Here is a 27,760-nt window from a genome sequence, read left to right as displayed (position 1 = left end):
ATTTTAGGAAAAAAACAAAAAAAAACGTTTAAACAATGTTTGACCACCTTTTGGTTCTGGCAACATGCAAATTTGTTAAAAGTAGTCCTTTTTGAGTAAGATTGTGCAAAAAATCCGAATTAGAATATTTTCCCTAGCGGATGCGCAGTGGCTTTCTGGACTAATAACGTATTCAGTTATTTCGTCTGGACATTTTACCTGCCATAAACCTGATTTGATTTTTTGTGTTTCTTTTATGCTGTCATAAAATATAATATCTCCTATATCATAAGTAGTCTGGGCTGATTATCGGAGAATAGACCATTTTTGGGAAAAGTTATTTACCAGCAATTTTATTGCTGGAATCGAATTATAAGATCCTTTATATTAATAATATAGGTATGCAAAGTCCTCAGATAGTGTGCTACTTTTTTATAAACAAAATGGAGCACGAAAATCGTGTTTTTTTTCAATTATTGCTCTATAACTCCGAAGATGTTAACTTTACAACAAAAACACCCAAATAAAAAATTCACCGTGATTAAATTCTGCATAGAGACGTGTTTTTCCCGATCTGCTCCGACGAAAATTTTCTTTGGAAAATGCGGGTTTTTCCAACAAAATTTTTAATTTTCAAATAAAGTTTTAGATAAGTAGTTATCTACCAATAATTAAATAATTTGGTGACTTAAAAGCCTTCTTGGTTTAGATTATAGTTCCAGAAGCTGGTAAAAATTGAACGAATATTTTAGCAACAATTCAATTGTTAATTAATAATTTACGGTCGCAATAATAACCAAAATAATTATGCTATACTGATCAAACTTTGAAATCTTATAAAGATGAGATGCCTATTTAACATTTTGTCGACAAAATATAAATGTTTCATTTTTTTGCATAATCTTTAAATTATTAAAAAAATTGTTATAAACAAATTAACATTTCTCAGAAATTGTTTATTATATTCTAATTTTAAAAAATACTTAAAATACGTATTTCATGGGTCTTGAAAATAAATGCTTTAAAACTTTTTTGCAACCATTTGCAAAAAAGTTATGAAACAGCAAAATAAACATACGATTACTACGGTGTCTATAATTTTTTTTTTTGAATTCTTTCAAAGCGTAGAAGTGAGTTTAAAGTACAAGCTAATTATTTACAAGAAAATATCGATTATAAGTTTAATGGTTATATTTTAATTAAAGATTATAAATATATTTTTTTGTAATTTACACGCGCGAAAGTAGAATAATACAGTACTGTAGCTAAAATTTTCACTCGGAGCGACGACCGGCGGCCGCGCAACGTACACTTTTAATAATAGTCCAGGGCGCATCTGTTTTGAGATGGACGTTGAGAGGTGACTCAAATTTTTTTGCAGAAATTGCTTAAAAATAACTCAAATAATAATATTTGAGTTATCCTCTCACTCAAAATGGTCCGGAACATTGTTTAAATAATCAAAATGTCAAAATATCAAGGAAAAATTCGATTTTTTTATTTGGTTTTTTGATTATAACTTTAAAACTATTCATTTCTGAGAAAAGTTGTACTGACATAAAAGTTGCATAATTAAATTTCCTACAATATAGAAGTGGTTAAAAATTTAAAAAATAGTCACCCTTGTTGAAAAATAGCAATAATTGCGAAAAGAACCTTACAAAAACAAGTATTGGCATTTTACGTTTTTCAACCATTTATGCTACACTTAGGACCTTCATATTTTACTCAGAAAAACTATAGGATATAGTTAAGCAACACTATAAATTTCATTGAGATCGGTTTAATAGATTTTGCAAAATAAATTTTGCAATCCAGCTTTCGCAAAAAAATTTATTTTTTTTTAAATGTTGCAGGACTGAAAATAAAGCAGGTAGCAAGTTGAATTTTTTTTTTGCTTAGAGAAGTGTACTGTACCTTTCATTTGGAATTTGCAAAATTAAAATCGATTAATTATTATGTAATTAATTTATTTTGACGTTTCGATTTCTACTTTCCAAAGTCCAAAACACGACTAAAATTCATACGTGGAAACTCTTTTCCACTCATAATTTTTTGTAGCTTAGAATAACACAAAGCAATCGCTAGGAGCCACATCTGGTGAATACGGTGGATGCTTCACCAATTCGAAGATTAATTCATGGATTTTAACCACTATAAAACTGCTCATATGACACGCTGCATTGTCCTGGTGAAAAAGGATTTTTTTATTTTGCAAACCGGGTCATTTCACGATTTTATTCCTTCATCTGGTCTTACACTTACTGTATAGAAGAAACATACCAATCAATATTATACAAACCATCGGAAACATCTACTTACTTCCATAATCGAATACAGGCAATAGTAGGGGAGCAAAGTATGCTAAATGTGCAGTCACTTGAGCGCTTTGGGGACCAATTGGGTTGCGTAAAGTAGGTCCTAAAATCAGCGAATTTTCTCAAAATGAAACATTTTTTTTATTTATTGGGTCCTTATAAACAAAAAATGTCCTTACAAGTTTTTTCGTAGGATGCACAGTTTTCGTGATAAACGCGGTTGAACTTTCAAAAAATCGAAAAATTGCAATTTTTGAAGCTGAATAACTTTTGACTCAAAGATAAAATAGCAATTCGGCTTACCGCATTTAGAAGTTCAAGTCATAATAATTTGACTCGTGTTTTGGATTTTGGAAAGTGGAAATCGAAAGGTCAAAGTAAACTTATTTTAATGTAAACCTGTGGCTTATTCACAACATAAAATAATAAATTGCATTTACAATTACTATATTTAATTTTGATCATTTGCAAGAAAGGGAAAATAGTAAGAAAATAGCAAGAAAGCATCCCACTATTCCATACATAAAAAACATGTGATAAGAACAAAATTTCCATATTTTTATATAAAATTTTTAACTGAGTTATACAGTGTGGGCCAAAGAAAACAGTCCACCTCGATATTTGGCAGTATTTTTTAGATTTTAAGGAAATGAAGAAACAGGTCGATTTTTTATCTAAGGGGGACAGATTTTTACGGTCCACACATCTCTCATTTGTTAAACCCCCCCCCCTTCCACTCCCCCCTTATTTTTAAATAGGGAATAGGGGTCGTATGCTAGCTCATTTGAAATGTTATTCAATTCCCTATTCAGTAGTATTAACACTGACTTACCTATTTATACAGAGTGCCCAAGAAAAATTAATTTTAATTAAATTAATTGACACAAAAAGAAGAATGTATGTAATTTATTTAACTCTTAAACGCCCAACTTTTTTAGGTACCATGTATGCCCAAGGGTGGGTAAAAAATGTCCACTTCGAAAATGGCTAATATATTTATTGAGAGTTGTTGCAAATGGATTAAACTTGAAATATTATGCTTAATAAACACAGCTTCTTAAATATTAATACAAACAATTTACAAACCTTACAACAAAATTACGATGTACATCAAAATTAACATGCCAGTAAAAGCCAGTAATTCCGATTTGTCAATTTTCTCCACATTATTCCTTTCAGCCTCCTCGTTGGCGGAAAATTATGTCGATTATGTAATTATACGTCGATAATTATATGGAATATGTTCCTACCAACGAGAAATTATATAGAAACTTTTAGTAACAAGTTTTACCAAGGGTGTACTTTTTGTGTCCACCCAGATTTAACTCAAGATATTACTTTTATTTTCAAAAATATCGGTAGCACCAAATTAACATTCGATAAAGGACTCTGTCTTTTTAACAATAAGTAATTTTTGAAAAATTTTTGAACATGTAATAAATAAATATAAATACGCGTTAGGTGGACATTTTTTACCCACCCTTGGGCGTTTAAGGGTTAACTCAAAATATATTCTACTGCTGACAGAAAACAGAAAAAAAATGAATATTTGATAAATAAACATTGTTTCTTGCTTAAATTCAATATTCAAGAGGCAGATGGATGGCAGCTTGAACATTGAAATTAAGCGAAAAGTGATGTTTATTTATCAAAAAACATTTTTTTTCTGTTTTGTGACAGCAATAGAATGTATTTTAAATTAAATAAATTACGTACATTCTTCTTTTTGTGTTAATTAATTTAATTAAAATATTTTTTTCTTGGACACCCTGTAGAAATAATTATGATAATGTTTATGTTATGTTCAAATGAGCTAGCACAGGAACCCAATTCCCTATTTAAAAATAAGGAGTGGGGGAAGTGGAAGGGAGGGGGTTGAGAAATGACAGATGTATTTACCGTAAAAATGTGTCCTCCTTAGATCAAAAATCGACCTGTTTCGTCATTTCCTTAAAATCTAATAAATACTGCCAAATATCGAGGTGGACTGTTTTCTTTGGCCCACACTGTAACCTCACCATTACAACATTTGACATATGTAAAAATGTTTGAGGTGTTGATAATAATATAGTCAATCTCATGAAAAGCCAACATACATACAATAAATTTTCAAGTAGTATCTGACCTACATGGACATACTTTATGATATAGGAGATATTATATTTTATGACAGCATAAAAGAAACACTAAAGAATCAAATCAGCTTTATGGCAGGTAAAAAATGTCCAGACGAAATAACTGAATACGTTATGGAATTTATTGAATTACGATCAGAAGGCATACAGTGAGGGTGATGTTTTTAAATTATTCAGTTATTTGATTTTATTGCTCCATCAATATTAGATTTAATTCAAATATCAAGAGACATATTTGGAAACTGTAGAAAAATAAATTTTTAGCAATGCAAATAATCAAAACCGGTATAATTTGACTTGAAATTTCAAATGCGGTAATTAGAATTGTTATTTTATTTTTTAGTCAAAAGTTATTCGGGTTTAAAAATTTAAATTTTTCGACGTTTTGAAAGTGCAACCGCGTTTATTTTGAAAACTGTGCATCCTACGAAAAATCTTGTAAGAACATTGTTTGCTAAGAATGACCCAAAAAATACAAAAAAAAAAATGTTTCGTTTTGCGAAAAATCGCTGTTTTCTAATTTCTCAAGTTCTTTGTTTATAACAATCTTATCGACATCCGGATCAACTGTTACCAAAAAATTCGTGTTCTACGGGTCAAAATACATAAAAAAAAGTTAGGTAAGTCTATCTGAATAAAGGATGCCTTTGTACCCCTCCTGGCGACAGGACTAGGAGGTAGATTATAAAAATTAATTTTGTACAAACAAAAATATTTTTTTATAAATTTCGATTTAATTTACAAATACAATTAAAGTATACTTTAAAACCAATGTAATTTGCCATGCTTACGTTTAATTTCGTCTGATATTTTCTCTGCAATCATATAAACAGCGGCCATAAGATGACCTCTTGTTATCTCTGGCATAACACCTGCATCAACAACCCTTAGATTCGAAAAACCATGAACAATGCAGTCTTTATCTACAACAGAATCTTTTCTAGAAGTTCCCATTCTTGTAGTACATGAAGGATGGTACTCAGTTGCAGTCATATATTTTAAAGCGCAGTACCAATATTCCCTTTCCTGACCCTTAAATTGATCACAGCTTGGTTGCTCGCTTACAAGAGTAGCATTAATTCTTTTGAAGGCGTCTGTTTTTGTAAGACTCAAAATATATTGAATACCTTTATACATTGTTTCAATATCTGTTCCGTTAGCATCAGAAAAAAAGTTTAAGTCGATAATGGGAAAGTCGACAATATTGTTGCTTTTCAAGGTTACCTGTTCTCTTGATTTTGGTTTCATTAGTGACATAATAACCGAAATATCAGTTTGTGTATTATAATTTTTGTAAGTATTTGCGTAGTTATCATTTAAATTTAAGGCTTTAACAGGATTTGGTGGTACACTAAAAGGTGGAGCAAATGTAAGATATTCTATATCAGCTACTCCGCTAGTTATATTATCAGCATTAATAAAAACTAGCTGTTCCAATCCAGCTCCATTGGTAAAAGGAGTTTCATCTTCCAGATAAAGCTCCAAATTTTCCTTTAACGTCCGATTCTCCGCCGTAAGATTCGTTCTAAAATACAGATTAAAGAAAAGAGGATGGTCTTGTAGGTTTTTTCCAACAGCAGGTAGATGAGCAGATACTGGAATATCTAATTTTTTTAATTCGTGTTTTGGACCTACACCAGATAAAAGTAAGAGTTGAGGACTATTTATCGCTCCAGCAGACAGAATAACTTCTTTTCTGGCCTTTGCTGTATATACTGCTCCATCTTTAACAAAAGTTACTCCGGTTGCTTTATGGCTTTTAATTATTATTTTGTTAACTGCTGCATTCAGCATAATTTTTAGGTTTGTTCTAGATTTAATGTAGTCTAAAAAGGCGTGTTCTGCATTATGGTGTTTGTTGTATTTGACGTTGAATTGTATTTTGGACACTCCTATTTGTGACTTTCCATTATAATCTACCAAACTCAAGCCTTTTTCTAGATTAGCATTGGCAAACGCATTTGCTACAATTGAAGAAGGACTTGTCTGATTGACCGATAAGGGTCCAGATTTTCCATGATAATATGGATCACATGATTTAAAAGAACAAGTTTCTGATTTTTTAAAATAGGGAAATACATATTTAAATGCCCATCTTTTGTTGCCCATGGCTTCCCAATCCCTGTAATCTGTATGAGCACCTCTAGCATAAACTGCTCCATTGATAGTGGTTGTGCCCCCTATAACTTTTCCACGAGGGTACACACACTGATTATTGCGCATTCCTGAAAATAAAAAATACTGTAATACTGGACACTTGCATTTTTGTATGTTTTTAAAAATTTTGAAATTTCGTCATCCTAATCTGTAAACTGCGTAACATCATAATTCTCTGAAAATGAGTTATTACAGCCATTTCTTTCAAAATGCCCTACTTATCGTTTAAAAAAGACGCACGTGCATATTTTTACCAGATGAGTAAATAGCGACATATTCGTACTCACTGTATCTCCCTTGCCGCCTTTAGTACGTAAAATACGTAACTCCCTAGTTTGTCACACCACACGACTGACCTATCACTATTTAGAAACTGATATTTTCAAGAAAAAGTTGGTGGTAAGTAATATGCAATACTTATTTAAACAATATACAAAAAATGTTAGTGATATGAATGTGTATCTATAAATATTTCCGTTTTACCATCCTATCGATATCTTTTAAAATAGGAGATACGTAGTATTCGCATTAGTCATATTATTTAGAGAGATAATTTTTGTGTCTCCTGTAAAATTTGGATAAATGGAGTTACGTAGTTTACAGATTAGGTCGACGATTTACCAAAAGCAGATTTTTTATCATTTTCTAATGCATTTGCGATAAGTTTTACATTTATTCTTATAAATTCAGATGACTGTTTATTAGTGTTTCCAAATCGTGTTAGTATGACTACAGAAAATAATCAAAAGTTGTGTTATTACATACATAAAAGCATTGACAGAATGGCGAATATACCGTCGCTACACTAGCATGATTAAATATATCTACCAAAATGCAACGGCTAGCGTAAGACTATCTGAACAAGAATCAATCAATTTTTAAATCCGTGTTGCATTCGTAAACATTACAAAATTTATATATAAAATAAAAAATATTTATATTTTATAATATATTATTATATTTACGGAACAATCAGCGGAAATGAATCAGGAAGTTTATATCAACTTTGTAGACTTCGAAAAAGCGTTTGATTCAATAAATCGTGATATGATGTGGAGGATATTAAAACTCTATGGAATCCCAGACAAATATATAAGAGTAATAAGGCTTTTCTACGACGAATGTTTTGCCAGAGTTGAACATGAAGGGGAACTATCCCAACAAATAAGCATAAAAAAAGGAGTCAGACAGGGGTGTGTCTTGTCACCGACGTTGTTTATAATAGTCATAGATTGGATAATGAAACAAACTGAAGATAAAAAACAGGTATACAATGGTCACCATTTAAAAAACTAGAGGATCTAGAGTTCGCTGACGACATATGCCTCATAACATCAAACAGACAACACATGCAAAACAAAATCACCAGATTGAACAACAGCAAAAACAACCGGCTTAAAAATAAATCCCAAAGAAACGAAAATACTATCAAATGGGGAAACGAACGGAAACAATATATATTTGGAAGGGAAACAAATAGAAGAAGTAAAAGATTTCTGTTATTTGGGCAGTCTGCTAAACACAACAGGAGGCACAGAAAAGGACATAACACAAAGAATAAGATTCGCACAAAACGCTTTCAACTCTTTGCGCAAGATATGGGCCTCGACAAACATCAGAAGAAGAACAAAGCTACGACTATTTGAAACTAATGTAAAGTCTGTCCTGTTATATGGAGCAGAAACATGGAAACACCATAAACAATTTTTTCAGAAAATACAATCCTTCATTAACAGGTGCCTACGTATTATACTGAGAATATTTTGGCCAAACAAAATTACTAATGACGAATTGTGGAGAACAACAGATGAAGAAAGGATAGAACATACAATAAAAAAACGGAAATGGAAGTGGATAGGACATACCTTACGAAAACCAGCAACAAATATTGCTAGACAAGCTCTACATTACAATGCTCAAGGCAAAAGGTGAATGGGTAGACCACCTTATACGTGGAAAAGAACAATAGAGAAAGAACTCAAAGAAAATAATTTAACATGGAACGATGCAAAAAAGATAGCAAAAAACCGAAGAGAATGGAGAAAACTAGTAAAGAAAATTGGACGGAACTCAACAGATGATGCGTGGGACTAGCAACCTCACCATCATTCCTCATGCTACTTGAAACACCGCAAGGTGCCCTTTGATCCACGTGGAGATATATGATTATGATGATTATATTTACGAAAATACTAAATTACGCAGCATAAGAGCAAGCTAGGCGGTCCACAGTAGACCACCCGTACTCTATTACGCAAGTTAGTATAAGAGCTGGGAGCGGATTTTGTGCGTGATAAGTAATATGGAAAAACTATATGGGGATATGTTGAACTAGTTGTGTACATGACTTTCCCCAACGGCCGGAAACCAGAGTGGGGGACGAGGGTAGTTAAAAGGGGTCAAAGTCGCGATTTTTAATATTTTTTTTTGTGACGCTTATGACCGAGATAGTGCACCAAAATTTGGGAATAAGTAGATCATAACGTAACTCAGTAAAATCTCTAGGGGCGGAACGCTGCGTGGCCAACAAACGGGTGAGGGGTGAGTATAAAAAGTATAAGGTTTTTTGCGGCGTTCGTGATTGAGGTAGTGCACCAAAATTTGGGAATAAGTAGACCATGACATAACTAAGTAAAATCTCTAGGGCCGGAACGCTGCGTGGGGGCAAATGTTGTGCTGCGCCACAAAAAATAATAAAAACTGCGGCTTTGAGCCCTTAAAACTACCCTCATCCCCAACTCTGGTTTCCGCCCCTCGAGATTTTGCTTAGTCACGTCAGGAGGTTCTTAGACACTCCCAAATTTTTGTTCACTATCTCGATCACGAAAGTCAGAAAAAATCCCATATAATTTGTATATTCACCCCTGCCACCACCCTTTGTCGGCCTCACAGCGTTCCATCCCTTGAGAATGTACCTAGTTACGTTATTACCTACTTATTTCCAAATTTTGGTGCACTATCTCGATCATGAGCGTCACAAAAAAAAAATAAAATCCACCACTTTGACCCCTTATAACTACTCTCGTCCTCTATCATGGTCTCCTTATTCCCAAATTTTGGTGCACTAAATCAATCACGAACGTCGCAAAAAACCCGTTATATTTTAATATTCACCCCTAACCCACCCCTTTGTCGGACAAGCAGCGTGCCACCCCTGGAGATTCTACTTAGTTACGTCATGACCTACTTATTTCCAAATTTTAGTGCACTATCTCGATCATGAGCGTCACAAAAAAAATAATAAAAACCGCGACTTTGACCCGGTATAACTACCCCCGTCCCCCACTCTGGTTTCCGGCTCTAGGGATTTTACTTAGCTATGTCATGGTCTACTTATTCCCAAATTTTGGTGCACTACCTCAATCACGAACGTCGCAAAAAAACCCTATATTTTTTTATACTCACCCCTCACCCCTTTGTTGGCCACGCAGCGTTCCGCCCCTCGAGATTTTACTTAATTACGTTATGACCTACTTATTCCTAAATTTTGGTGCATTATCTTGATCATGAGCGCCACAAAAAAATAATAAAAACCGCGGCTTTGACCCCTTATAACTACCCTCGTCCCACACTCTGGTTTCCGGCCGTTGGGGAAACTCATGTACACAACTAATTCAACATATCCCTGTATAGTTTTTCCATATTACTTATCACGCACAAAATCCGCTTCTATCTTTCCGACTATTATATTTTAATATTAAAAAAACAAGATAAATAATGTAATTAAAGGACATTATTGAAATTAATAACGAAACATAAAAATTAGTTATCACTTCCTATTTATCCACTACCTTGAATTAAACAGTCACTTGTATCATTTATTTGTTTTGAACAACAAGGTGAAGCTTATCGAAAAAGAACTTGACACAATTACTACTAAAACAAACTTTTATTACATGTCGTTTACTATTAAAAACTCATAAATAAGCACCTTCTAATATCGTACAAAATAACTAATAGGAAAAGCAATATTTTAACTTTCTTTTATAATAAATTATAATTAGTCCACAAAGCCACTGCGCATCCGCTAGGAAAAATATTCCGATTCGGATTTTTTGCGCAATCTTACTAAAAAAGGACCCCTTTTAACAAATTTGCATGTTACCAGGTCCAAAAGTGGGTCAACATTTTTTTAAACGTTTTTTTTTGTTTTCTCCCAAAATTATTTTTTTTGTATCGAACAAATGTTTATTAAGATTTAGATTTTTTTGGATCATTTCAAAGAGAAAATGTCTTTAGTGACTTTTCTCTAAAGTTAATAGTTTTTGACATATAAGCGATTAAAAATTTAAAAATTGCGAAATCGGCCATTTTTAACCCTCAGAAACTATGTGAAAAACTGAAAATTTCAATGTTGCCAAGGTAAGAAGATATTCTTTGAACATCGGTTGATGAAATCCCGAAGAGTTATTTGCAAAACAATATCAAAAACCCCTTTGTTTTTTAATTGCCAATCAAGCGGGCGCTTGATTGGCAACCGTTGCATGTATATATAACATGCGTGAATATAAGGACGGAATAATATTTCGATTTATTTTTTTTTTCACCATTTTGCTTGAAAATATCCCCTCTTAACAAATTTGTATGTTGCCAGGATCAAAAAGTCAAAGTTGAGTTAGTGTAATGACTACTGTGTAATTGACCGTGTATTAATGTTTTACTTGCGTATAATTTGTGATGACATAAGTGCCATATATGCATTTCGCATATATATGTACAATTAGGCGAGCGGCAGCAACCCCTAAAATGATGTTATACCGACCATGAAAATTAACTTTCAGGTGCATGACTAATTTTGGTCACTGTTTATGTTTTCGAGATCGCTGAATCTGAATATGAAGTTTATTTTTATCTAAAATTGGTGGAACATGTTCAAAAATCCAATTTTATGCAAAAATGCGAAAAATAAATTGAGATGATTTTTCAACTTTAACTCGCTGTATCTTTGGTTGCTGTAAACATCTCTTTTAGAAGGTTTTACTGTATTATCCTTGCTCTAAAATATTTAGATAACAATGAGATTTGCCCGAGATATTAAATCAATTAAAAGAGGCGTTATTAATTTTTAAACATTTTGTCGTCAGGTTTCGTTAGTTTCATGTTTACTTAAAAAAGTTGGGTGGCATACTTTTTAGTTTATAATTTTAACCGAAACAACATTAAAACATAATTCATGAAGAAGTTTTCTAGAAAACTTCAAGTCAAAATATGCAACAGAAAAGTTATGTAACTTTATAGACGGGTGGCACTACTCCAAAAAAAACGCTTATTTCTCGAGATACTGACCACGGTGTGCTGAATGGCTTATGTTTTTTCATACTTCATGTTTTTGATGGTGCTGAAAACAAAAATGAGGTTTATTGTGAACTTTAAGTGGGGGCAACATTGTCAAAATCGCAATTTTACCCTAAAAATAAATAAAAACGAAACTAGGTTTTTCTCAAAATTTAAAAGTTGCACCATTTTTTTTCTATAACACATTTTGTTCTTTGTACTCTGTATTTTAATATAAACTTATTAAAAGCTAAATTTAAAATTTCGCCACTCAACTTTTGCGATTAAACTTTGCAATTCCGAAATATTCACCTTTTACTTTCAAAAATATATAACTTTTATTATAATAAGACTGAAAGATTGAAACATTCTGTTTCAGGTCCCATTGTCTTGCGAAATGTGAGAAATATATACTGTAAAAATTTAAGTGAAAAATATTAAAATGGAACAGAGTTGTAGCGAATTAAATGCAAAAAAAACGTGATTTCATTTTTTTTTTATTTTTAAGACAAAAATGCTATTTTGACAATGTTTACCCACATAAAATTTAAAATAAATCTCATTTTTATTTTCAGCACCATCAAAAATATAAAGTATGACCAGTGGTCAGTATCTCGAGAAATACGCGTTTTTTTGGGGAAGTGCCACTCGTCTATAAAGTCATATAACTTTTTTCCTATTGCATATTTTGAATTGAAATTGTCCAGAAGACTTCTTCATGACATGTTTTAATGCTGTGTTCGCTAAAATTATAAACTAAAAAGTTCGTCACTCAATTTTTTCCAGTAAACATCAAACTAACGAAATCTGACGACAAAATGTTTAAAAATTAACAAATCCTCTTTTAATTCTTTTAAATATTTCGAACAAATTTCGTTGTTATCTGAATACTTTAATGATGATAAAGTAAAATTTCCAAAAGGAAATATTTACAGCGAGTTAAATTTGAAAAATCATAATTATTGATTTTTCGCATTATTGCTTAAAATTTGATTTTTGAACATGTTCCACCAATTTTAGATAAAAATAAACTTCATATTCGGATTCGGCGACCTCTAAAACATAAGGAATGGCCAGAATTTGCCATTCACCTATCATGGTCGCTTTTTCGATTTCTAAGCCTCAAATTAGGGGTGTGCCGCTCGCCTAAATGTAGAGGTAGCAACATAGTCAAATTCACATTTTACATTTTCTACAACCCCTTGGACTACCCCTGTCCGGATTTAGCCATAATACATTATGGTAACCCTACTTATAGTACTTATCTCAAACAAATTGGTAAATACCTTGACAGGATTTTGTTTGTGGAGATGTATAATATCCCCAGTTCATCTCAGAGTTTCTTAAATTATCGCTAAATATAGGAATATCGCTAAAATCGTTAGTTTTGCCGCCAGCTTCTAATAACAAAATCTTCCATGAAGAAATTTCCGACAGTCTGTTTGCCAGAACGCAACCTGCGGCTCCAGCACCAACAATTATAAAATCGTATGTTCCAGCATCTAAAAACATTTTTTTATGAAAAAATATATTTTACGTTTAGTAGTGGTAATAGTAGAGCACTAGAATCTTAAGATTATTAAAACATAACATAAATAAATGTAATTAAACACTTTGAAAGACTTTATGGACTTCGGAGAAAAGCATTTGATAGGGTAAGACAAGCCCTAATATTAGAACGTTTGCAAGAAGTCTGTTTATATTGAAAGGACATCAAATTACTAAAAAACTTGTACTAGAACCAAAATGCCAGAGTTAGGATCGAAGGTTCCACGTCCGCAGAAGTAGAAATTCAGAGAGGAGTTAGACAAGGATGTATTTTTTAACCCTTCTATTTAATCTTTGTTCCAAGTTTCTGTGGGGAAATGAAGGGGTTCCAAGAATGGAGTCAAGGTGAATGTGACGTAAATATTAACAGCATTAGATACTCCGATGATGCGGTGTTAATTTCGGATTTGGATTTGGGTCTACAACAACTTTTCTTCTTTTTGTGTAGACATGACTCTTCTCTCTTTCAATGTGCCTCCAGTAAGTTGTCATTCCATTGTTTTCGTGGTCTTCCCACGGATCGTCATCCTATTGGAGAACCGTCTCTCGCCGTCCTTACTACTCTATTTGATGTCATTCGGCTTATGTGGGTGTTCCATTCTACTCTTCTGTTTTTCACCCAGTTATTAATGTTGTCCACCTTGCATCTCCGTCTATCTGCACTTCTAGCTCTATCCCACAGTGTCCTACAATCGATTTTTCGAAGTGTTTTCATCTATGATGTTTCTAGCATTCTTTTTGTCTTCAGGTCGTATTTCTGCCGCTTATGTCATTATTGGTCTGATGACTGTTTTGTAAATTCTGCCTTTCACTTCTTTTCCGATATTTTTAAAACGTTTTTGTATACTTGGCTTCGTCTTTGTCACTGTCTCCGCCAATTTTGTAATCCATTTTAAACAGAGTTCTAGGCTACCTAGGAACCTGAAATTTTCAGAATAGCTCAGAACTTGCTAACAATGCAATATTTAACTGCTATTATATGGATAAATCTTCATCTTCTTCTCCTGGATTAGTCCTCCACCTTCCACCTTTTCGGCGGCCTTCCAACGGGTCTTCTGCTTTCTGAATTGTTGTTTTTACAGATGTTTACTAATCTATATGGTTTCATTCGGTTTACATGTTCGTTCCAGTTTTTCATTATGTATAAATCGATTTTTTTAATTTCAAATTATTTTAAAAATATGACTAATGCAATGACATTTAGATCCCATTTGAAAGTACGTCAACAAATTGATAATCACAAATTGATGGTGGCTTAGTGGTAGAGCATTAGACTGCAGATCTAGAGGTCCCGAGTTCGAAACCCGGCTGTTGCGTATCTTTTTTAAATTTTTTAAATAAATAATTAAAAGTTAATATACTTAAAGTTCATATTTTCTAAGTTAATTATTATATATAAATATTATATATATAGTTGGTTTTTAATTCCTGGGTTTGCGGTCTGTTATAAATAAAACACTTGATTTTGCTTAGACGTTTCGGCTGTTTGCCATTTTCAATAAGCACTTTTAATTATTAAACATTACACTGTTAACAAACATATTTTATATACAATACACGTAATATTTTGAAAATTTAAAAAAATGCACATCGTGTTTCTCTAAGATGTTATTAGAGAATGCCAGGCATGGGCATTGGGCATATGGTAAAAGCACTTCACAACGGTTTTGGATGGTGGTCGTAAAACCAAAACGATAATATACAGGGGATCAAGTTACAGAATATACGAAAGAAATAAATCTGACTAATGTTTAACTTTTAATAATGGGAGCAAGATTTTTTGTAGTTGTGATCTGAGTATGTAACTCGAAATATGAATACTGAGGTGCGTATTTTTTTTTTGTATTTTATATGGAACAGAGGCTTGAACGCTAAAACAAGGATATTCATTAATGATAGAACATTATAATAGAACAGAGTATTTGATATGTGGGCATATAGAAGATTTTTAAAAATAACCTTGGTTCAAAAGATTAAAAGACAACCACGTTTTGTAACCGAATGAAATAAAGAAAAATGAGATATTAAATACAATTAAAATAAGAAATTTACATTATTTGGAAACATGTTATGAGAAATGAGATATGTGTTTATGTAGATCGTTATATAGGAAAAGATACTGGACAGAGGAAGCTTAGGACGCTGACATATATCCTGGCTAAACAAAATTGATGTAATGATACAAACTGCAACTCTGTGGAGTTGCTATAAGAGGTAGCACGTAACAAAAAAAAAAAAAATAAAAATGCCGTATTTAAAGTGTTTACCAATGGTGTGCTTACAACCACACTTAATTTATCAAATTGTGACCACTTATATATATATACCATTTTTAATATTTTCTTTGGTTTATATGAGTTTAAATCCGCTAGAGAAAATATACCTTTAGAAACAATTTTAGGAGATGACTCTTCAGGCTTATCGTACGGTATTCTTCGCACTTTTTGGCTCCTGGTTTTTTTGGAAGTGCAATAAACTCAGACTTCAGCCATTCTGTTGGTATTTGTCCAGAGTTGTATATGTTGTTGAATATCTTTGTGATGATTGCTATTGATTCGTTGTCCATCAGTTTGAGTAGTTCTGCTTGTATATTATCGGGACCTGCTGCTTTGCCATCCTTTAGCTGTGTTTTATTATAAAAAGTTTTTTTTTTATAAAAGTGTAATTTTTTATTTCTCCATATTGTTTCATTCAGGCAACCTGCGGCTCTGTTTACTTTATTCACCTGATCTTCCACTTCCCTCACTTGGTCTATTATCTGACCCTCCAGATCTAATTTATACCTTATTAGATTTGCTGTTATAACCATGCATTTAGTCTTTTTGTGGAAATTAACATGTTAAATTTTCTAGCGGTTATTAAATTGGTGCAGCATATGTTGTAAATTAATCATCTTCTTTAAGAGATAAGTAGGTATTGCGTTGTCTGCGCAGCATATTATTTTAAGTTGTTTTTCTCCCATTTGGTATCCTTTTTTTGTTCTTACTTCTTTAATTATTTCATTCATGATCAGTTTGAACAACAGAGGCATCAGGGGGCCTCCTTGTCTTATCCCATTTCCAGCTTCAATTGGGTCAATTAGTTCTTCATCTAGTTTTATTTTTATTGTGTTGTCTTAGAAGATATTTTCGATTGTTTTAATTATTCCTAGAGGTACCTCTCTTGCGTACAATAAATGGATAACGTCCTTTAATTTGATCCTGTCAAATGGCTTCTTACTAAACCCTAGTACAAAAATAAAAAGTAGAATTTTCAAAGCAAGAAAAATTTTTGTGAAATTTAAGAAAATCCTGTGCAGTAATGACCTCAATTTGGAACTTCGCATAAGAATGGTTCGATGTTATATATTCCCAGTACTACTTCCCAGTACTACTAGAAGCATTTGAAATGTGGGTCTTTATGTGGGGGATAACTCTAAGACATAAACACCATTACTAATAGTATATATCTTTAAAACGTGAAGATCATTATTTTACTATAACCTTGGCCAATATTAAGAGGAATCAGTAGCGATCAACAGGTAGCGAAAACGCGTTCCAAGATTGCGGCTGTAATTTTGAATATTTTTTCGAGATATTTGGCACACGTATTCGTAATATAATAAAGAATGGCGGTACAGAGCCCAATTTGAAAAATATATTAATATGTGGAAATTACTCTGTAATTAAATACAATATTAAAAAAACGAGCCTGTACCGCCATTAAGAAGAACAAAAAATACACTTTCTTCATATAAACTTTTTTATCCGATGCCTAGGTTTTGTGTCATTTTGGAACTACTAATGAAATAAAAATTTTTATTAGTTCCAAAATGACACAAAATCTAGGCATCGGATAAAAAATTTATTTGAAGAAAGTGTATTTTTTTGTCCTTCTTAATGGCGGTACAGGCTCGTTTTTTAATATTGTATTTAATTACAGAGTAATTTCCACATATTAACATATTTTTCAAATTGAGCTCTGTACCGCCATTCTTTATTATATTACGAATACGTGTGCCAAATATCTCGAAAAAATATTCAAAATTACAGCCGCAATCTTGGAACGCGTTTTTGCTACCTGTTGATCGCTACTGTATCACCTTAAGTAACGCAGAAGACACCCACCCATATAGAAGCAGATATTTACCATCAGCCAAGCCAGTATATGAACAAGTTTCAGAAGAAAAAATTAAACTTACCGTATACGTTAGAATCATTGACCTTAAATAGTTTTTCATTATTTGTAGGTACCTGATAATTTTCAATCTCTTCTAGCTTATCAGAGACAAAAGTGTAGAGTTCATCTAACTCGACCGAGCTAACGCACGCAAGACATAACGAAAAGGCTACTGATATCATTAATGTAGACATGATAAAATTTTCTGTAAAAACAATTGAATTAAGTGAAAAACAAAATATATACCCTTTTGCTTATCAGTTTTTCACCATCGTAAAAATTTTACTAATGACTAGAATTAAAGTAAAATATCATAAATATATAAATAAAAGTGGTAGTAATGACTAATGAATATAGATTCTTTAATAAGATGGCATTGACTTAGCCAACGATTATATTTGACATTAACTAAAACATTTAGAAACAAAGAAATAATTGTTTAGATTAGAAGGTGTTATCTAATATCTAAATTCTAAATGGCGTTAAAAATGTATTTAAAAATGTCACTGAATAGTTTACACAATACACATTCACTTTTACATTTAGTGTAGTAAAATAAAATTACACTACATGTAAATCAAAATATAAATCCGTACAGGTTGAAACAAATTTTATATCAAAGTTTAGGTGGGGACAAAAGATACTTTCAAAAAAGTATGCAAATCATATAAGGGGTCATCCATAAACTACGTCGTTGAGAAGAGGGAGGGGGGCTTGCTTATTACGACGAGGTACGACAAGTGGGAGGGGGGGTATGAGTGCCCATTCGACGTCGTTTAATATATTGGTATATTTAGATTTGTCGCTATCGTGTCTATAAATAGTTATTTTCCTAACAAATGCAGAAAGTCATTCTTTTCCGCACGTGACTGCAGTTTGCCGAACGACGCGAAGTGGAAGTTCGGCAAGCAGTCGAGTTGCGGAAAAGAGACTTTCTGCAAGAGTTAGGAACAATATTTTTTCAAAGAGTCTTTAAAAAATTACCAAATCTTAATCAATTAATTTAATTAATATGAAAATAGATACACAAATTAATTCTTTGACAAGCTTGTCAAAACCAAACTTTCAATATAATTAGTTAGCATGACGACGATCTTGGTTTCCATGACGATGATTCAAAACCACTGTTATTGTCTACCGATTTGACTTTCGAATATTATGTCAAAATAATTTTATTTCATCGAATTGTCGCGTTAATTTCATTAAAACAGGAACACAATAAGATATATTTGAAATAAATTAGTAAATAATATCTAAATATTAGTTTATTGCATGTATTATAATTACTTAAGGCCATATTAACATATCTAAATTAACACGCGTGCGGAAAAGTAAAAACCGCGTGCGGAAAAGTAACACGCGTGCGGAAAAGTATCACGCGTGCGGAAAAGTGAAACTTTCTAAACTAAAATGCGCGCGCGAAAGTAGACATTTTTGCACGCTCGTAGAGAAAATAATTTTTTACTAGCTTCTACCAGCATTAAAGTATCAGATATTCATATAAAAACTTATAGTTTTTGATATGAAATTGAAAATAAAACAAAACGTTTACGAATAAATATACCTTTGTTAAAATTAAAAAGAATAATTCTATTATAGATACTTTTATTGCATACTTTTTATTTCGTTTTTATCAATCACGGCGTTAAAATAATATTAGGTGCCACTTTTGTACAGTACAACAAACAATAAGACATTGTTCTTTGGGTTTAAGCAATCGCTTCTATATACAGAACAACGTCTGGAAGCAAAAAATATTAAATTGTTAGTTCATTTATGTGCTGCATATTGTGTGTAAAACAAAAGTTCTGAAAGAACGAATAGAAATATAATATTGTTTTCTATTTAGTAAGTAAGTCGTATTTATACTTTAGAAGAATTGGCATCGAAATCAAAACAAAATAAATATAAAGATTTATATAATGCAATTAAGAAAGCATACCCCGCAAAATCTTGGTCCAATGCTGTTTAAATGCATTCATTTTTTTAGAATACTAAGAAAACTAAAAAAGATTTTTGAAAAATTTTAACGCAGATTGAAAGACTGCATTATTGCCGAGGGCCAAAAGTTCCTGAAAACATCTATAATGTTTATTTTAATAAGTTACAGGGGTGAAAAAAAGAGAAATTTTGTCTGATTTTTCATTCCAAATATATATTTCATTCAAAAGAAACCTTTTGAAAAATTAATGCATTTAAATAGCATTGGACCAAGATTTTACGCCTACCCCCTCATATTTGATTAAAAAAAGGAAGTAATATTGATTTTTTTAAATCAATGAAAGGGGGGTCGTGAGTTGCAACGACGACGTCGACATGGGGGGGGTCGTCTCTAAACGATTAATTACAACGGGGGGGGGGGGGGAGTATTAAAAAGTTAAAATTTTTTACGACGTAGTTTATGGATGCTCCCTAAGGGGATCATTGTTTAAATATTTAAAAAGGGGCCATTTTTGCACAAAATATACTTTTTTAACTGCTGAGGTAATTTACGTCCTAGTGAAGATCTACAAGATTTTTTTCTGCAAAGTTGAAGGATAAAAATCTTTCACATAAGACTTATTAAATTAAATTTGACCCCCTATCTATTTAAATAATTTTATATAAAACTTTAAAAATAAGTTTGCAAAAAATTATTATTAGCTTTCTAAATAAGCACTATCAAATATCTTGTTTTGTAGGAGAAGTTGCGCTGTGTTACCAGTATTAAGCAAAAAAAATTGGTCAAAAAATATTTATTATTTTTTGAGATATTGAATTTGTTTATTAAATGTTAGTATATTTTCTATGGCAAAAACGCGGTTATTCCCAGAGAAGTATTTACCTGTATAAAGTCTCATTATTTTTATGTATGTTTTCGATAAATGTATTGATAAATTCAAATTTTAATTAAACTCCCCTGTAAAATGGCATTTGAAAATTATTCAAATTTGTTTATAAATTCTTTTTTTAATGACGTCACGTCGCGGGGAAATTCGAGCTGTGGGTGTACAGAAGAATTCTGAAAATATCGTGGACAGAACACGTTACAAACAAAGAGGTTCTGAGAAGGATGAATAAAGAAATGAAAATCCTAAATACCATCAAAACAAGAAAATTGGAATATCTCGGACATATTTCACGTGGAGAGAGATACAGCTTGCTCCAATTGATTATGCAGGGAAAGATTCAAGGAAAGAGAAGCATAAGGCGACGCAGAATATCGTGGCTGCGCAACCTGAGAGAGTGGTACGGATGTACATCAAATGAACTTTTCAGAGCAGCCATCTCTAAAATACGAATAGCTATGATGATTGCCCACCTCCGCCGCGGAGATGGCACTTAAAGAAGAAGAAGAAGGGGATTAAATATTTTGAAATGCCGTTTCGATAATTGGGTTCCTGGAAATTTTCCACTAATTATCAAATTTTTTTTTGTCGTTTTTTTCTTCTTCTTTTTTTTTCTTAGAGTTATATTACTTTGAGTCCTTTTAGAATTAAGTTTCATTAAAAATGTCGAATCTCTGAGTTGTAGATTCTAGACTTAAAAATATTAAGATTTAACTAAAATTACTTAAATAAAACGTGGTTACTTACTGTGTTACACGGTGTTTTATTTAAAAATTTAAAATCTATTTTTACCAAGTTTTTTAAAATTACTTGACGTATCCTTATCATACGTGGCAGAAAGTGTGATTACGGTACACCCTACTAAATTGTGATAAATAAACGTTTCTAGCTACTACCAGAGGTGTACGACAGGGGATAGTGAGTGGTTGACCCTTCCCAAATTCTATGCCACTGAGGGAATTACTATTTTAGCGAAATTTTTCGATTCTCCATTACTTTATATGTAAATAAGATACTTCTTATTGGTAGCGATTAAGTCATTAGTTTTCGAGATATAGGAAGTTAAAAATGAATCGGCACAGTTATTTTGATTCATTCGTTAATTTATTTTAAACTTCCAATATCTCGAAAACTACTGACTTTATCGCTACCAATAAAGTTATTTACATATAGGAAGTATTGAAGAATCGAAAAATTTCGCTAAAATAGTAATTCCCTCAGTGTCGTTGAATTTGGGAGGGGTCAACCATCCCTATCCCCTGTTGCACACCTCTGGTAGTAGCTAGAAACGTATATTTATCACAATTTAGTAGGGTGTCAAGGGTATAAGTCAAGTAGTTTTAAAATACTTGGTAAAAATAGTTTTTAAATTTTTAAATAAAACACCCTGTAACTCAGTAAGTAGCCACATTTTAATGAAGTGGTTTTAGTTATATCTTAATATTTTTAGGTCTAGAATCTAGAACTCAGAGATTCGACATTCTTAATGTCTTCGACTTAACCCTAAAAGGGCCCGTAGTAATAACTCCAAGAAAAAAAAAAGAAGAGGAAGAAGAAGGACAAAAAAATTTGTTAATTAGTCTAAAATTCCCAGGAACCCAATTATCGAAACGGCATTTCAAAATATTTATTCCCCGCGACGTTATTAAATAAACAAATTTTAATAATTTTCAAATGCCATTTTAGGGGGGAGTGTAATTGAAATTTGAATTTCTCAATTCATTTATCGAAAATGTACATAAAAATAATGAGATCTTACACAGATAAATATTTCTTTGATACCGCGATTTTGCCATTGAAAATATAGTAACATTTAATAAATAAATTCAATATCTCAAAAAATATTAAATATATTTCGATCAATTTTTTTTTGCTTAGTACTGGTAACATCGTGCAACTTCTGTTGTAAAACAAGATATTTTATAGTGCTTATTTATAACGCTAATATTAATTTTGTGCAAATTTGTTTTTAAAGTTTTATATATAATTATTTTAATAAATAGGGGTCAAATTTAATTTAGTAAGTCTTATGTGATAGATTTATCCTTTAGTTTTGCAGAAAAAAAATCCCTTAGACCTTCACTAGGGCGAGAATTACCTCAGAAGTTAAAAATATAAATTTTGTACAAAAATAACCCCTTTTTAATTATTTAAACAATGATCCCCTCACACGATTTGGATACTTTCTTGACAATATCTCTTGTACCCACCTAAACTTTGATATGAAATTTGTTTCAACCTGTAAGAATTTACATTTTGATTTTTTCTTATTTTATTAGGCTAATTGTAATATTGGAGTGTCGTATGGATTTGCTAAATGTCACAGTCCTTGTCAAAAAGTTTCTCAACCTATCAAGTCTGGTGAGCCGGAAACATCGTCTCCAATAATAGTTTATTTCCAACTATTCTGTTATTTTCTTTTGTTATTTTATTATACCACAATAGTCCGTTTAGATGTCTGGTGGCTGATGTTGCTTGGCCAACATCAGCCAAGGTATTTGAAGATTTCTGTTGGTTTGATAGTTCCCATTAATTTCAATTTGTAAGCTTTCTGGTTTGTCTCCTACAACAAAGTACTCGATACTCTGTGGCTCAGTGGTAAGAGCGCCTTCCTTTAAATCGAAAGGTCTGAATGGTTGTGAGTTCGAATCTCACCAGGGTCAGGAATTTTTCGTTTATTATAAATTGATGAATGAAAAGAGTTTCTGTCCTTGTGGGATCGGTACTCACCGGAGGGACCGCAGACGTTCGGATACAATTAGCGTCTCTTTGCAAAGACAATGACGTCGACTTTACAAAGTAACAAACACTTACTCAACTCACACACTACACATGACACAAGGTACCTAACTGCAAAAATTCACCGTACCTACCATGCCAATAGCCATTAGTTGTCGAGTCATTAGCTAAATTAAAAAAAAACCAAAGTACTGATTTTTGTATATTCCTAAGCAAATAGTACTTATCACTCTCGTCTTCAACTAGAATGGCTTGGTCGTCAGCGAAGAGTACCGTGTACAATATATATCGTATTGGATTGGAATGCCTACATTGCAGCACTTTTTTCTCCACAATGGCAGCGCCTCATTTAGATATATTTTGAAGAGTATTTGTATATTTTGGCTTATTCCTTGTTTTCCATGACTACCTATAGCATTGAAAGTAGTACAATATCGTATGCCTTTGTAGGATCTATAGAATTAGTTAAAAGGTTGTGGGCTAATATTTTCTCAATAACCTGATTAAGAGAAAATATGCTGTCCATACAGATCTGCCTGCACAAAGGTCAGCTACTAAATGTAAATCTTATACATCATATTTATAGTATCTACATTTACCTTAAGAGATGTAAACCATATATCATTTTTCCAAATGTTTAGGTACTAAATATAAATATTTTAACAATACCTATAAGTAGGGCAAACTGTCTCTACCCGAACTCTATCAGTAGGATGCTAACCTGGCTGTAGACTGTAGACTGTAGACCCCTCCTCCTTTATCCGGCTTTTTATACATATTTTTTTCTTTTTTCAAAGTTTATTTACAAGTAACAAATATTAAATTTTTTTTATAAAATCAAATATTACAAGCTTACAAGAGTATATTTAATTATACTTTATTAGTAAATTTAACTATAATCCCATAAAAAAACTATTTTTTCATTTTCACTGTTTTATTAAGCCTAATTCTTCTTCTTAACGTGCCCTATCAAGTCCCCTTGACGTTGGCGATTAACATGGCGAAACTGTCTCTGTCTCGAGCTATTCTAAATAGGTGTTCTGCTTTCTTTATTCCTGTCCACTCCCGGATATTCTTCAACCAAGAGGCCTGCTTTCTACCAATTCCTCTGCGTCCTTCGATTTTACCCATCATAATAAGTTGAAGAATATTATACCGGTCTCCCCTTACTACGTGTCCAAAATAGGCCATCTTTCTATATTTGATGTTATCAAGCAGCTCACGGGTAGCATTTGCTCTCTTAAGGACTGCCACATTTGTCAGCATAGCCGTCCATGGTATTTTTAGAATACGTCTGTGCAGCCACATTTCAAGCCTAATACTGTATTAAGCCTAATACTGTTTTAAATTGGTTCAAAGTAAAAGACTGAAATGACTTTTTTAATTGATATTGAATTATTTTAAATACTAAGGCCATAGCTGCAAAATTTCGGCTCCAGTGTCTTTCAAATGCATTCATTCCTTGCGAAGCCTCAGAAAACTAATAAATATTTTTTTAACGAAAAGAAAATAATGGTTTTCGTTTTGATTCAATTCGAGTCTCTTGCCATCCTCTGACACCGTGTTTCGGGGTCTCTACCCATTATCAAAAAGGCTATGCAAGTAGACTTTTTCTTTTTTCAAAGTGTATTTACAAGTAACAAATCTTAAATTTTTTTATAAAATCAAATTTTACAAGCTTACAAAAGTATATTATTAATTTAAATTCACCAGCAAATTAAACAAAGCCAAATTTAATAATCTGTGTCATATTTTCTTTATTTTTCAATAAATTTAAATATAATCCCATAAAAGGAAATTATTATTTTTCAGTTTCACTCTGTTTTATTAAGCCTAATACCGTTTTAAATTGGTTCAAAGTAAGAGACTGAAATTACTTTTTAATTAATATTGAATTATGTTAAATACAAAGGATATAGTCGCAAAATTTCGGCTCTAGTGTCTTTCAAATGCATTTATTTTTTTCGAATGCTGAGAAAACTAATAAATATTTTTGAACAATTAAATCGCAGGATGAAAGACTAATTTATTACCGAGGGCCGAAAGTTCTTTAAAATAAATAAAAAGTTTTTTTGAATGAGATATTAGAAATTAAAAATCACACTTAAATTTTCTCTCTTTTTTCACTTCTGTATCTTATTAAAATAAACAAGTGTTCAATTATATTGCCAATCAATATTCGGACGCCATTGTGCTTAGGTCCATCTGTCAAATTAAATTTGAAAACAAACAGCCAATCAATTAATTTCAATATTGTGTTTACAATGTGTCTGATGAGTGTGCCCATTATTTTTTATGGGAAGGGGAAATTTACTCGACTATGATTTCCGAAAGGTATAACGTGATTTTAAAACAAATTACCGGAAAGTGATCAATCATCAATAATTTTGCCCCTGTCTTTAAATATTTGCTACTTCAAACCATTGATCCCTACCATGAAAGCAAACGTTAAATTAAACTGTTCATTCAGTCACCTTTCCCATATCATTTTAACCTTTCATCTGGTGCTGTAAAAACTTCTTCTTCTTTTTGTGATGTGAATTTCTTCGTATTCTTCAGTAAATTGATGTTCTATCGTTTTAGAGAAACGAGAGTTTCCCACTGATCGTGTACCTATTGGGAACCGTCTCTCACAGTCCTTGCTACTCTATTTGATGTCTTCTGTTTCTTATCTAATCCTTTATCTTCTTCACCTTGCATCTCCTTCGCATATCTGTACTTCTAGCTCTATTCCATTGTATCTTACCATCCATTTGTTTAAAGGTTTTCTTCTTTCTTGTATCTATCATTCTTTTTTTTTGTCCTCAACTTATTGCCTTCTTTTGTGATTACTGGTCTGGTGTTTTTTCGTAAATTTTGCCTTTCATTTCTTTCCTGACATTCTTATTTCTCAACATTGTTTCATTCAGGCAATATATGGCTCTGTTTGCTCTTTATTCGCCTGACCTTCCACTTTTGTTTCAAGCCTTCTGTAGTTAGCTATTGTGATGCCTTGATGCCTAGATACCTATTTAAACCATATTTTGCTATATTATCTCACCATCCAGGTCTACACAATTTAGACTTAGATCTTAGTAGATTTTCTAAAAACAGGCTTAAAAAATGGAGCGATTTTGGACTAATAAGTTTGATGAATCACGCACTTAAGATACTTTTACGAATTATAGGCAACTTGGATTTAGCGATGATCTGGGAACTAGAGAGAAACTGTTTTGTTTGCACGTTCTTTTAAAAAAAGTGGTGAGTTCCGGAAGAAGTTAATGTTTGTTTCATAGACTTCGAGAAGGCATCTAACTGAGTACAACACGATACACTTTTCGATTGCCTGCAGGCAGCAAAACTTGACTACAATGACATAAGACTGCTAAAATACTTGGGTATCTTACAGTCAAGTAGCCTTCTTCTTCTTCTTCTTCTTCTTCTTCCTTTTTATAGGCAATTCTGCTTGTTCATTGGCGGATTGATACCTCTATGGAAGGTTGTCACTCCACCTTTTGCGCGGTCGGCCGATACTTCTTTATTGATTGGTGATTTATCTCGTGCTATTTTGACCACACGTGTCTCCCCATTCTGGTTATGTAGTTGTTTCATTTTTTTTTGTATTTGGTGTTCATTCGTTTATACACTGTACGTTACATTGTCTTCTAATATCTTCGCTCCCCTTTCGATCTCTCAGTGCATTTCCTGTAATTCTTCTCAGTACTCTCATCTCTGCCGTTTCCAGTAGTCTTTGTGTTGTGGTTGTATCGGGTCTTGTTTCTGATGCATATGTCATTATTGGTCTTACACTGGCTTTATCAATTCTTGACTTCATCTCAGTGTTAATGTGTCGGTTTCGCCATATAGTGTTATTAAGGCATCCTGCCAATCTATGTATTTGCTTTTTGTATTTGTAAACTCCGTAACTTGACAATGTAATTCCAAGGTATTTTACTTCCATTACTTGTTCAATACGATACCATCAATTTATATTTTGCATCTGATTGGTTCTTTACTGATTACTATTGTTTTGGTTTTCTGAGATGAAATTGTCATATTGAATTCTTTTGCTCTTGTGTTAAATCTGTGGACTTATCTTTGCATACTGTCTTCATCTTGGGCTATCAACATTGCGTCGTCTGCGTAGCAGAGTATTTTTAATTCTTTGTTTCCCATTCTATATCCTCTTCCTTTGTTGACGTTTTTGATGATTTCATCCATGATTAAATTGAAAAACATAGGACTCAATGAGTCTCCCTCTCTTATTCCGCTGCCTATATCTATAGGTTCTGTAAGTTGTCCATCTATTCTAAATGGATTACGTCTTTGAGTCATACTGTGTCAAATGCTTTCTTTAAATCAATCAGACATAGAAATACTGGTTTATTATAAGAAGACTAAGTTTTCACTCTAATGGCATGCAAAACAACATAATGCTATTCTACACCCCACCAGAATGAAAACAATGGGAACCTTCTCCGGTTACACCTCCGAGGCTTCTACATTATGCAAGCCAAGAATATGGTTCGGCTGTATTTTCGTTTTGCAACGAAATTGAAAATGGTTATTCATTTTTGGTTTATTATACTCTAGTGGTTTCTCAGTAATTTGCTTTATGACCAATATTGCATATGTACACGATCTT

General features: G+C 32.3%; 2 protein-coding genes across 2 annotated transcripts in view; one reads left to right on the top strand and one right to left on the bottom strand.

Annotated features, from left to right (window-relative positions):
- The window catches only part of LOC126889755 (uncharacterized), a 1,061,577-nt gene that overhangs the window by 51,326 nt on the left and 982,491 nt on the right, over positions 1–27,760 (top strand). The window lies entirely within an intron of this gene.
- On the bottom strand, positions 5,147–17,791 carry LOC126889758 (glucose dehydrogenase [FAD, quinone]-like). Its single transcript, XM_050658331.1, has 3 exons — positions 17,592–17,791; positions 13,150–13,365; positions 5,147–6,657 (listed from the first exon to the last, which is right to left on the bottom strand). Exons 1-3 carry the CDS (start codon positions 17,761–17,763, stop codon positions 5,195–5,197), a joined length of 1,851 nt encoding a protein of 616 aa, XP_050514288.1. The 5' UTR covers positions 17,764–17,791; the 3' UTR covers positions 5,147–5,194.

This window comes from Diabrotica virgifera, chromosome 8 (genome assembly GCF_917563875.1).
Source record: "Diabrotica virgifera virgifera chromosome 8, PGI_DIABVI_V3a".
Lineage (NCBI taxonomy): Eukaryota > Metazoa > Arthropoda > Insecta > Coleoptera > Chrysomelidae > Diabrotica > Diabrotica virgifera.
This window is presented reverse-complemented; position numbering and strand designations above follow the sequence as displayed.

Excerpts from the sequence above, each read along its gene's own strand:
- LOC126889758 (XM_050658331.1), bottom strand. The coding sequence starts at position 17,763 with ATGTCTACATTAATGATATCAGTAGCCTTTTCGTTATGTCTTGCGTGC. Across the intron at positions 13,366-17,591 it reads CAATGATTCTAACGTATACG|ATGCTGGAACATACGATTTT; the intron begins GTAAGTTTAATT and ends AAATGTTTTTAG. Across the intron at positions 6,658-13,149 it reads ACAAACAAAATCCTGTCAAG|GAATGCGCAATAATCAGTGT; the intron begins GTATTTACCAAT and ends TTTTATTTTCAG.